The 13,208-nt window shown below is 40.1% G+C and overlaps 1 protein-coding gene across 1 annotated transcript in view; it reads left to right on the plus strand.

The window, feature by feature from the left end:
• LOC139449517 (serine/threonine-protein phosphatase with EF-hands 1-like) overlaps positions 1-13,208 on the plus strand; it is a 70,647-nt gene that overhangs the window by 16,052 nt on the left and 41,387 nt on the right. The window contains exons 2-3 of the mRNA XM_071230944.1: positions 10,373-10,462; positions 11,224-11,351. Of these exons, the coding sequence (XP_071087045.1) occupies positions 10,405-10,462; positions 11,224-11,351 (186 nt within the window). The 5' untranslated portion in view covers positions 10,373-10,404. The remainder of the gene's footprint in view (positions 1-10,372; positions 10,463-11,223; positions 11,352-13,208) is intronic.

Raw genomic sequence — 13,208 nt, forward strand, 5'->3', positions numbered from 1 at the left:
GAGCAGCCATCACATTAATTCAGTAAGTGTGGCCTATCTTCCCTTCTGTATACAGAGAGCAGCCATCACATTAATTCAGTAAGTGTGGCCTACCTTTTCCTTCTGTATACAGAGAGCAGCCATCACATTAATTCAGTAAGTGTGGCCTATCTTCCCTTCTGTATACAGAGTGCAGCCATCACATTAATTCAGTAAGTGTGGCCTATCTTCCCTTCTGTATACAGAGTGCAGCCATCACATTAATTCAGTAAGTGTGGCCTATCTTCCCTTCTGTATACAGAGAGCAGCCATCACATTAATTCAGTAAGTGTGGCCTACCTTTTCCTTCTGTATACAGAGAGCAGCCATCACATTAATTCAGTAAGTGTGGCCTATCTTCCCTTCTGTATACAGAGAGCAGCCATCACATTAATTCAGTAAGTGTGGCCTATCTTCCCTTCTGTTTACAGAGAGCAGCCATCACATTAATTCAGTAAGTGTGGCCTACCTTTTCCTTCTGTATACAGAGAGCAGCCATCACATTAATTCAGTAAGTGTGGCCTACCTTTTCCTTCTGTATACAGAGAGCAGCCATCACATTAATTCAGTAAGTGTAACAAGGTAACGACTCGATCGCCGAATGACAAGTGTGACACCATGTTTGTTTATAAACACTGAAATCCGTTGGCTTTATCCTGCCAGGAAACCTACCCATTATTTGATAAAACAGGCTATTTCCTCGAACATTGCTTATATTCCCCATATATATGTTCTGAAACTAGCAACTACATCATGAGACAAAGCTATTAAATTATTTCTGCTTCTTTTCGCTGACGATATAGTCATGTTCTCGAGCACAATACCTGGCCTGCAAATGCAAATACATGTATTAGAGAGTTATTGTGACGGGTCAAAACTTACTGTTAATATGGATAAAGTTGTAGTTTTTAAAAATGGTGGTAACATATCCAGAAAAGAAAAATGGCTTTACAGAGGGAAGCCTGTAGAAGTTTTCCATTTTATAAATACTTAGGCTTGTGTTTTACAAGTAGATTAACTTGGTCAAGGAATGCACATAACAGTTCATTGCAAGCCAAGAAATTTTTTGTAGGCATATTCTTAGAGTTCTGGACAATGTTACATATGATGTTTATTTTAAAATATTTGATACAAAAATAAGCCCGATTCTATTGTATGGATAAAAGAATTTGGGCCTAGAACATTTTTTTTTGGATGTTATTGAGAAAATACATTTATATGCATGTAAAAGGTTCTTGGGGGTAAAATTTAGCTCAGAAAACGCAAGGGTATATGGTGAATGCGGACGGTTTCCCATATATATCAATAGTTATTTAACGGTTATTAAATACTGGGTCAAGCTATTAAATATGCCATCTTCAAGATACCCGAGAAAATGTTATAATATGATGCTTCTCTACGACAGCCATGGGAAACAAAATTGGGCATCAAAAGTTAAAAACATGTTTACGAATAATGATATGGTAATATTTGGTTACAGCAACATGTAGATATCCCACAACATTTTTTCTCCCGTTTGACACAGACTTTAAAAGATATGTAGATTCAAAAATGGCATGGTTCTTTGTCCAGTTCTAGAAAAGCAAATTACTACACTACATTTAAGACTACTATTATACTAGAACCTTATCTATTAAGTGTAAATTTACATAAGTTTAGAACAGCTCTTTCTCGATTTCGTTGTGGCTCACATGATCTTTTTGTTGAAACAGGCAGATATGAAGGTATTGCAAGAGAACATAGACTTTGTAGGATTTGTAAAACTGATCGTATTGAAGATGAATATCACTTTTTTTGTGTATGTCCAGTGTATGAAGATTTAAGAGCAAAATATCTAAATAACTATTTCTACGCAACCCAAATGGTAACAAATTTTGTAAATTAATGACTTGTGATTGTACAGAAACTATTAGAAATTTATCAATGTTCATTTATCATGCCATGAAACTAAGAAAATGTATGAATTTGTAACACGCCCCAGACAATGTACCATAGACCTTTGGCCTCATAAGTACCATGAATAAAGATTGATTGATTGAGACAAAGCATGTTGTGTGTACATGGTATCTTTTTGTACCCAGCAATCAAGTCAGCTAAGAGGCAGCAATAATATTCCACCCCTACTGCCATGGCAAGGTGGACAGTCTGACCTACAGCTACAGGAACAACTGGGCATCCCCTGCAGTGCCTGCCAACATCAGCTGGTCTATATCAACTGCATTGTAAGTGGAACTAATATAGATATAACTGTCAAGTATATTTGCAGTTCTGATGACTTTCTGCCCTGGTTCTACATGTACAGAGAGGGATAAACATACATATATTAGCATGCAAGGAACAGACATCATGTATGTATCAATTACACACAGGCATTTTATCTAGTGTTTAAGGCCACATTGCCCATTGTATAGTTGACATTTTCAGTTTTATTTGCTGAGTCATGTGATGTACATGATATACAAAAACTATCTGACAGAGAATATATGTTCAACAACATGGCTAGTGAACAAATAACAGCAGAGTTTGGGGATTTTTTAAGACTGATTGTTAACATCTTGTTTTTATGCCTGTTGTTCAACTTTGGATTGTACTTTTCTCAAAGATGTTCATATTTATCACATACTTATAAAACATGAAATTCATACTCAATCTCTCCTAATTGGCTGTTTTCACAGTATATAGAGGTTATCACGCGAGTGTGTTTGGGGATGGTAAATATCCTGCATTAGGAATAAACATTGTATTTAGCGAGCCATGGCGAGCTAAATACATAGTGTTTATTCCTAATACAGGATATTTCCCATCCCCAAACACACAAGTGTGATAACCTCTTTAGCATATAATGTGATTCTTTAAATTTGTGGTTGGAAATTGCTTTCCCTCTCTCACAAACATTACCTGAATATTACCAGTTTTCCTGGAATGCGCGCATTAATATGTATTACGTCACAGGGTAAGTGATGTGTCAGTCGGACAGTGACAGTAGCCAATACAGTTCCAATTGAAATCTGTTTCTTATCCAGTGGCGAAGCAACATATACGCAAAACAACAATTGTTTTTACTTGCATTTCGCGGCAATCCATCGGTCTGTCCACTAGAGTAACTGCCCTTTGTCAAAGGGAAGCTACTCTAACCCTAGTCTATGAGACGTCACGGCCACATTCAGATGTTGTTGATATTCGGCCTGTCCTGTCATTACGTTAAGAAGTGATGTACACACAGGGACAAAACGAAACAAGGTAACAATTCAAACATATTTTGGCCAAATCCAACTATTTTAATTTGTGGAATTGGTTTCAAGCCGCAAAGGTCTACAAGCACAGATATGGCTACTGATCCCATTTGGTTAGAACTAGCCCCCTCGCAAAATTGTTTCGAAATTTATATCTCCAAAATTGCCAAAACTTATAAAATGCCTTCGTGTCACAGTTAGACACTGATTTTCAGTATATTAGACTGTTCTTTTGATAATAATAGCAATTATCTCTGTAGTTTATCCAGATTCTCGATGGTTAATTCTGACTCGATTGCCGAATGACAAGGGCGATGCCATGTTTGTTCATAAACACTGAAAGTAGTCCCTACTTGACCTTTGATATTTGCATCTCTATCCGCATTTGACCCCAACGGATATCGTTTTTATAGGTTGGCTTTATCCTGCCAGGAAACCTACCCATTATATGATAAAACAGGCTATTTCCTCAAACATTTCTCATATTCCCCATATCTTCTCCACGTTTCCACTAAAATGATATCAAGTCTGCTATAGAACCAGAGTATATAAGTATGTTAGAGGATAAATTGATAATTAGGGCATAATGTAATTCAGAGTGTCATTACACAATTAAAATGTAAATGTTAGGTATATATGTGAAAAAGAGAAGTTGACATAGGTTTCTGTATCAATTACACTGACATTTAAGAAAGAATTTTTAAAGCAGAAATAGATCATGTGCACATCAGAACAGAGGCTTCGTTCTTTGTTGGATGAACAGCACCATGGGAAAGCAACAAAGTAAAATCATATTTGTTTGGATTTTGTAATAAAATCCTTTTTTCAGACTTGATATCTAAGGAGATACTAAAAGCAAATGTTATTTGTTTTTCATAATCATTTTCATTTTCACTGATCAAAAAAGAACAGACCGATCCTTGTCAAAAGCGTGTACAGCAAAGACAGTAAACATCCTCCTCATCAGAACCATTTCTTTATCTTCCGCTTGACAGATATACCTCAATAATATTAGGATTAATAAAATAAAAATTATTCACATGAAGAACTTTAATTTTTTTTCCAACCCAACCAAACATTTTGTGTGTAAACAATCCAAAAGCAATAATACATAAAACTTGCCCAGCTTGAGAGAATGACAACAGGATAGAGTACATGTGTACTGACAAATTACCAGGCTGTTCTGAGAATTAGGACACTGATTGTTAAAAGTTACATCACCAATAATAGTTGACGTCATAACTGTTGTGATACCATTACACTGTACATGAACAATGCTGTAGGAGACACTACAAGCCTGAAATCCGTAGTAGGTCAACAATGGCGCCCATGAATGCAAGTGTTTTCTGTATGGAGTTTTATTTATGTCACTTATTTTTCTCCATGTGGAAAACAGATAGTCACAAGACTCCATCTCAAACATGGATGCTAGGACAAGGGGGATGGGCATTTCCTGTACAAACTAGACAAACTGTTACTGATTAGAGACCTAGCATATATCTGAGTCTTATGTGATAATTAAGTAATAGAGTCTGCAGAATACCAGTACAGTAACAAGCCTGATGACCCCCCTTCTAATACATTGAGTTGTCCATAGAAATGATAATGATCTTATTGGGACTGTGAGGGTACATCTACCTTTTTGGATATCTAAACATTCTTTTCTGGAGAACAATTGACTTGCCTTTGCATGTGTTTATGGGCAGGATAAGCTCACCTTTTCATGAACACCTGGTATCTTCACTATTCGATAGTGATTCATAAATACATGCTCATGATAAAGTCAGAATCATACAAACTGCATTTGGTAAATATATATATGAACATAGAAAGGGTTTTGCTGCTAATATTTATTAATATGCATGGCATGTTATAGGAATCACAGTGTAGGCACAACAAAAGGGCATTGATTCTTGTACTCGTGATTTACTTCCTTTTGACATTTGTGTTTACACCGCAGGGGAATGTCTGCTAAGAGAGCAGGGACGTAAAATTGCTAGGTCAAATGGGGGAATGTCTGCTAAGAGAGAAGGGGCTTAAGATTGCTTGGTCAAATGGGGGAATGACTGTGAAGAGAGCAGGGACTTCAGATTGCTAGGTCAAATGGAGGAATGACTGCTAGGAGAGAAGATGCTTAAGATTGTTAGGTCAATGGAGGAATGACTGCTGAGAGAGCAGGGGCTTAAGATTGTTAGGTCAATGGAGGAATGACTGCTAAGAGAGATGGGACGTAAGATTGCTAGGTCAAATGGAGGAATGACTGCTAAGAGAGAAGGGGCTTAAGATTGCTTGGTCAAATGGGGGAATGACTGCGAAGAGAGCAGGGACTTCAGATTGTTAGGTCAATGGAAGAATTACTGCTGGGAGAGCAGGGGCTTAAGATTGTTAGGTCAATGGAGGAATGACTGCTAAGAGAGATGGGACGTAAGATTGCTAGGTCAAATGGAGGAATGACTGCTAAGAGAGAAGGGGCTTAAGATTGCTTGGTCAAATGGGGGAATGACTGCGAAGAGAGCAGGGACTTCAGATTGTTAGGTCAATGGAAGAATTACTGCTGAGAGAACTGGGGCTTAAGATTGTTAGGTCAATGGAGGAATGACTGCTGGGAGAGAAGGGGCTTAAGATTGTTAGGTCAAATGGAGGAATGACTGCTAAGAGAACAGGAACTCAAGATTGCTAGGTCAATGGAGGAATGGCTGCTGAGAGAGCAGGGCTTAAGATTGTTAGGTCAAATGGAGGAATGACTGCTAAGAGAACAGGGACTCAAGATTGCTAGGTCAAAGGGAAAACGACTGCTAAGAGAGCAGGGGCTTAAGATTGTTAGGTCAAATGGAGGAATGACTGCTAAGAGAGTAGGGGCTTAAGATTGTTAGGTCAAATGGAGGAATGACTGCTAAGAGAGCAGGGGCTTCAGATTGCTAGGTCAAATGGAGGAATGACTGCTAAGAGAGCAGGGGCTTTAGATTGTTAGGTCAAATGGAGGAATGACTGCTAAGAGAGCAGGGGCTTAAGATTGTTAGGTCAAATGGAGGAATGACTGCTAAGAGAGCAGGGGCTTCAGATTGCTAGGTCAAATGGAGGAACGACTGCTGAGAGAGCAGGGCTTAAGATTGTTAGCTCAAATGGAGGAATGACTGCTAAGAGAGCAGGGGCTTCAGATTGCTAGGTCAATGGAGGAATGACTGCTAAGAGAGCAGGGGCTTCAGATTGCTAGGTCAATGGAGGAATGACTGCTAAGAGAGCAGGGGCTTAAGATTGTTAGGTCAAATGGAGGAAAGACTGCTAAGAGAACAGGGACACAAGATTGTTAGGTCAAATGGAGGAATGACTGCTAAGAGAGATGGGGCTTAAGATTGTTAGGCCAAATGGAGGAATGACTGCTAAGAGAACAGGGACTCAAGATTGTTAGGTCAAATGGAGGAATGACTGCTAAGAGAGATGGGGCTTAAGATTGTTAGGTCAAATGGGGGAATGACTGCTAAGAGAACAGGGACTCAAGATTGCTAGATCAAATGGGGGAATGACTGCTAAGAGAGCAGGGACTTAAGATTGCTAGATCAAATGGAGGAATGACTGCGAAGAGAACAGGGACTCAAGATTGCTAGGTCAAATGGAGGAACAACTGCTAAGAGAACAGGGACTCAAGATTGCTAGGTCAAATGGAGGAATAACTGCTAAGAGAACAGGGACTCAAGATTGCTAGGTCAAATGGGGGAATGACTGCAAAGAGAGCAGGGACTAATGAATTCTTGGTCGAATGAAAAGAGCAGAAATGATTCCAGTGATGGAAGGAAGAGATGATTCCTTTGATGCAATGACATCTAATTATGATGTTTGGCAGTTATTCTGAACCATTTAGTCTGGCTTAGTGCTACTGTCATGGAACATATGTTCTGAATGCTTAAATTCAGATGACCTACAAGGCTGTGTTTATAAGGCGGCAGTTGAAAACTGCTCTGCGATCTGGTTCCAACTTACCATTACTGGTTTTAGTCCCCTCCATGTTTGGTAGATAATAGAGAAACGCTGGATCCATATATTTCTGTATGACATGAGTGTGGGGCTCCTGTGGGGCGCCGAGAGGGAAGCCATTGACTTCAGTTGATGAATGAGATTGGAAGCACACTTTGATGTAAGACCACCTATGTAATTGAACTTATTTAATGATCACAACTATAGATATCAAATGAGTAAATTACCCATTGACATTGGACTATTCTCACATGTGAATAGCCCATTTGCTTATATATTAGCATCACATGAAACACACAATACATCAATTCATTCCAAGTTATCAGTGTTCAGAAACCAATGTTGGACATTCATGAACTGGAATTGATTTTTTTGAGGAACAGAAGTCAGAGGAGGAATGTATAGTCCATGTTCTATCACTGGTTGATGTACACCTGAGGCATCTGACAGTGTTATATAGTCCATGTTCTATCACTGGTTGATGTACACCTGAGGCATCTGACAGTGTTATATAGTCCATGTTATATCACTGGTTGATGTACACCTGAGGCATCTGACAGTGTTATATAGTCCATGTTCTATAACTGGTTGATGTACACCTGAGGCATCTGACAGTGTTAGGTATAGTCCATGTTCTATCACTGGTTGATGTACACCTGAGGCATCTGACAGTGTTATATAGTCCATGTTCTATAACTGGTTGATGTACACCTGAGGCATCTGACAGTGTTATATAGTCCATGTTCTATCACTGGTTGATGTACACCTGAGGCATCTGACAGTGTTAGGTATAGTCCATGTTCTATCACTGGTTGATGTACACCTGAGGCATCTGACAGTGTTATATAGTCCATGTTCTATCACTGGTTGATGTACACCTGAGGCATCTGACAGTGTTATATAGTCCATGTTCTATCACTGGTTGATGTACACCTGAGGCATCTGACAGTGTTATATAGTCCATGTTCTATCACTGGTTGATGTACACCTGAGGCATCTGACAGTGTTAGGTATAGTCCATGTTCTATCACTGGTTGATGTACACCTGAGGCATCTGACAGTGTTATATAGTCCATGTTCTATAACTGGTTGATGTACACCTGAGGCATCTGACAGTGTTATATAGTCCATGTTCTATCACTGGTTGATGTACACCTGAGGCATCTGACAGTGTTATATAGTCCATGTTCTATAACTGGTTGATGTACACCTGAGGCATCTGACAGTGTTATATAGTCCATGTTCTATAACTGGTTGATGTACACCTGAGGCATCTGACAGTGTTATATAGTCCATGTTCTATCACTGGTTGATGTACACCTGAGGCATCTGACAGTGTTATATAGTCCATGTTCTATAACTGGTTGATGTACACCTGAGGCATCTGACAGTGTTATATAGTCCATGTTCTATAACTGGTTGATGTACACCTGAGGCATCTGACAGTGTTATATAGTCCATGTTCTATAACTGGTTGATGTACACCTGAGGCATCTGACAGTGTTATATAGTCCATGTTCTATAACTGGTTGATGTACACCTGAGGCATCTGACAGTGTTATATAGTCCATGTTCTATAACTGGTTGATGTACACCTGAGGCATCTGACAGTGTTATATAGTCCATGTTCTATCACTGGTTGATGTACACCTGAGGCATCTGACAGTGTTATATAGTCCATGTTCTATAACTGGTTGATGTACACCTGAGGCATCTGACAGTGTTATATAGTCCATGTTCTATCACTGGTTGATGTACACCTGAGGCATCTGACAGTGTTATATAGTCCATGTTCTATCACTGGTTGATGTACACCTGAGGCATCTGACAGTGTTATATAGTCCATGTTCTATAACTGGTTGATGTACACCTGAGGCATCTGACAGTGTTATATAGTCCATGTTCTATCACTGGTTGATGTACACCTGAGGCATCTGACAGTGTTATATAGTCCATGTTCTATCACTGGTTGATGTACACCTGAGGCATCTGACAGTGTTATATAGTCCATGTTCTATAACTGGTTGATGTACACCTGAGGCATCTGACAGTGTTAGGTATAGTCCATGTTCTATCACTGGACAATGTTTGTTTGTTTGTTTGTTGTTTGACACCGCACTCAGCAATATTCCAGCAATATGACGGCGGTCTCTAAATATTCGAGTGTGGACCAGACAATCCAGTGATTGACATCATGAGCATCAATCTAGGCAACTGGAATATGATGACATGCATCAACCATATCAGTGAGCCTGACCACCCGGTCCCGTTAAATTAGTTGCCACTTACGACAAGCATGGTCGACTGAAGACCTATTCTACCCTGAATCATCACGGGTCCACACTTGCCAATGAACACATGGGACATCTGACAGTGTTAGGCATGGCCAATGTTTTATCACTGACCCAACCATGACACTGGGTCTACCATGACACAGAAACTGGGCCTACCATGTCACAGAGACTGCTACCCTGACACAGAGACTGGGCCTACCATGACACAGAGACTGGGCCAACCATGACACAGAGACTGGGGCAACCATGTCACAGAGACTTGGCCAACCATGTCACAGAGACTGGGCCTACCATGACACAGAGACTGGGCCTACCATGACACAGATTCTGGGCCTACCATGACACAGAGACTGGGCCTACCATGACAAAGAGACTGGGCCTACCATGTCACAGAGACTGGGCCTACCATGACACAGAGACTGGGCCTACCATGACACAGAAACTGGGCCTACCATGACACAGAGACTGGGCCTACCATGTCACAGAGACTGGGCCTACTATGACACAGAGACTGGGCCTACCATGACACAGAGACTGGGCCTACCATGACACAGATTCTGGGCCTACCATGACACAGAGACTGGGCCAACCATGTCACAGAGACTGGGCCTACCATGACACAGAGACTTGGCCAACCATGACACAGATTCTGGGCCTACCATGACACAGAGACTGGGCCTACCATGTCACAGAGACTGGGCCAACCATGTCACAGAGACTGGGGCAATCATGTCACAGAGACTTGGCCAACCATGTCACAGAGACTGGGCCTACCATGACACAGAGACTGGGCTGACCATAACACAGTTAAAGCATTTTTATGTTGATAATCATTAAGGCATTTTGTCTGTGCAGGTAGAATGTGAGGGAGTCCACCAATCTCTACCATGGGGTGTGCCTCCTCCAATACTGTCAGCCGCAAGGAAATGACCAAGTCAGAAAAAGGTAGCTTAGATGCATGCAGGGTTAGACACTTTGATGAGCCACTAGAAGCTGGGATACTGTCAGCATTAGATGCATGCAGGGTTAGACACTTTGACGAGCCACTAGAAGCTGGGATACTGTCAACATTAGATGCATGCAGCGTTAGACACTTTGACGAGCCACTAGAAGCTGGGATACTGTCAACATTAGATGCATGCAGGGTTAGACACTTTGACGAGCCACTAGAAGCTGGGATACTGTCAACATTAGATGTATGCAGGGTTAGACACTTTGACGAGCCACTAGAAGCTGGGATACTGTCAACATTAGATGTATGCGGGGTTAGACACTTTGACAAGCCACTAGAAGCTGGGATACTGTCAACATTAGATGCATGCAGCGTTAGACACTTTGACGAGCCACTAGAAGCTGGGATACTGTCAACATTAGATGCATGCAGGGTTAGACACTTTGACGAACCACTAGAAGTAGCATCTAATCATCTCCTCCAGCAAACAATATAAATTATGTCTAACATTCTGTTTTTTAATTAAATGGATTTCTGAGAAAAAAAAATAAAGGTCAAGCTTCAAGATGTGAATAAATGCAAATGAAACTTATACAAAATATGACATTCATTCTCTGGATCCACAAAAGCATCCTGATTAACTTCTTAATGAAATCATTTTTAAAGCTCATGGGCTTAGCTATTGATTGGAAATATTACTGTCTACTATATATTCCAGATTTTCCAGATATATGTATAGTTATATGTTCTGCAGCGATCAAGGCAGCCATCTTGATACAGAAGTGGTACCGGCTGTACACAGCTCGACTGGAGGCTCGCAGGAGATGCACATGGAACATCTTCCAGAACATAGAGTATTATGGGGAACAGAACCAGCTGAAGGTGAGCACTAACATCTTCCAGAACATATCTCGTCTGCTCACTATCCTGTGACCACAAAGGTTAGAAATAATATAAGGGTGACGCTATTTTTCAGGGCATTATCATTTACAGAAGCCCAAGGTCTTCCATTAATTGATGTACTGCACTGATGGAAGTGGTTGCAAATTATTTTTTAACATAATCCCCTCTTATGTCCACACACTTCTGCCAATTTATGCTGGAGTGCTTTTATCCCAATGGAGTAGAAGCTTCCTTCTTGAAAGATTTAATTATTTCGGATCGCGATCTGAGTTTTAAGACTTCACAGGGAAGGGAGGTAACTCGGAAGTTGAAACGGCGGTTCGATGGGTCTGGTGTGCTTCGCTCTGGTGAAGTTACCACATTGTAGGCATTTGGGGGTCAGAAATTTTCTTGAACCGACGACTAATCATGGAATACAATGTACAAAACACTGCAGTGTAAACAAAATGTGAAGATGAAGTAAAATATTGAGTACAAGAAACAATGCCCTTTTGTTGTGCCTACACTTCCTTTGGTGCAAAGTGTCCACCACAGCAGAAGTAATATCATAATCAGCCATGACGACAACACACTTGGGTACAGGTTCATTCGTTGTCCAGGTTTAATAACAAACCTTCTTCATCAGAGATGTTAGATGTTTCCACCACTTCAACTGTTGTTTAGTTTCTGACTGATATTGAAAAAAAACAAGACCATGGCTACAAATCGCTCAACAAATTACCTGGTTCTGCTTCAAAACAATGTAAATTCTCATGAGAGATAATGAGCATTCCAGATCAGGAGTCAGAAACCTTTGTTGTGCCCAGTTCATTCCTCAGAGTGTTCTTAACTCTCTCATGAGAGATGCCTGTTTTATATTGGCTCTGTGACATGTGGAGTGTCTTCAATCATCAACATCGGCCTTACTGGTGGCAGTTTAAGTTCTTCCTGATCTTGGATCATTTTCTAGGCACTCTCTTCCTCTCTAGAACTCTGCTGCTCACCTCATCACAGTGGCAAAAGAGGTAGCATCATCCCCTAAAGTTGATACTTTAGTCACCCCTTTCAGTTGGAGATGACAGCATGTATGCCGATTTTGTCCTTTTTCATCAACATTGAATACCTAGTCACTTGAAAGGGCGTGCTATACATCTCGTGTAAGTAGGATCAGAACTTACCCCTTGTAATTTAGGTTGCGCAGACAAAGATCAAGTATAGGCTGTGGAATGAGGATTTGTCTCTTCCTGGTTGCAGAGATAACAAGAGTCATCCGAAGATGATGTATCCCCCCGACGTGGCATGTCGGTAAACTGTGTGTACCTTCAAATGTATTGAGAATGGCAAGGAAATCTTTTTCCTTGATGCCAAAACCAGAAATATAATGAAGGTTATTATATATTGGTTCATGTAGCTCACTTTCTGATGATCTCATGAAATCGTAATAACAATAACTTCGCAGATTCGCATATGAACAGCTCTGTAGTAGCCTCATGACACAAAAGCATAAAGAGAATGTACTAGGTTATATAGCTCACATCATATATAGTATATGATATCGGTAAATAGTACACCTTAGAATGTTATTGCATGTATAAGACAATAGTATTTATGTAAGTTCATCAATTTTCAATTTGAATTGAAAAAAGAAAAAAAAAGAAGAAAAAAAAGAAAAAATCTGTTAATAGCAAAGCCACCACTACATAAACTGCTTGATAGGTGTAAAAACGTTTGAAAAGCTAAGTTGTATGGTTCGGGAGATATGGTCCGGACAAGAGCACTACCCTCAAATTTCCTAAGTTCATAATATTTCCATGGAAACGACAAAAATATAAAATTCTAAAAATCTCTAAATAGCAA

The sequence above is a fragment of the Haliotis cracherodii genome, unplaced genomic scaffold (genome assembly GCF_022045235.1).
Source record: "Haliotis cracherodii isolate W230 unplaced genomic scaffold, xgHalCrac1.p SCAF_8, whole genome shotgun sequence".
NCBI classification, from domain to species: Eukaryota; Metazoa; Mollusca; class Gastropoda; order Lepetellida; family Haliotidae; genus Haliotis; species Haliotis cracherodii.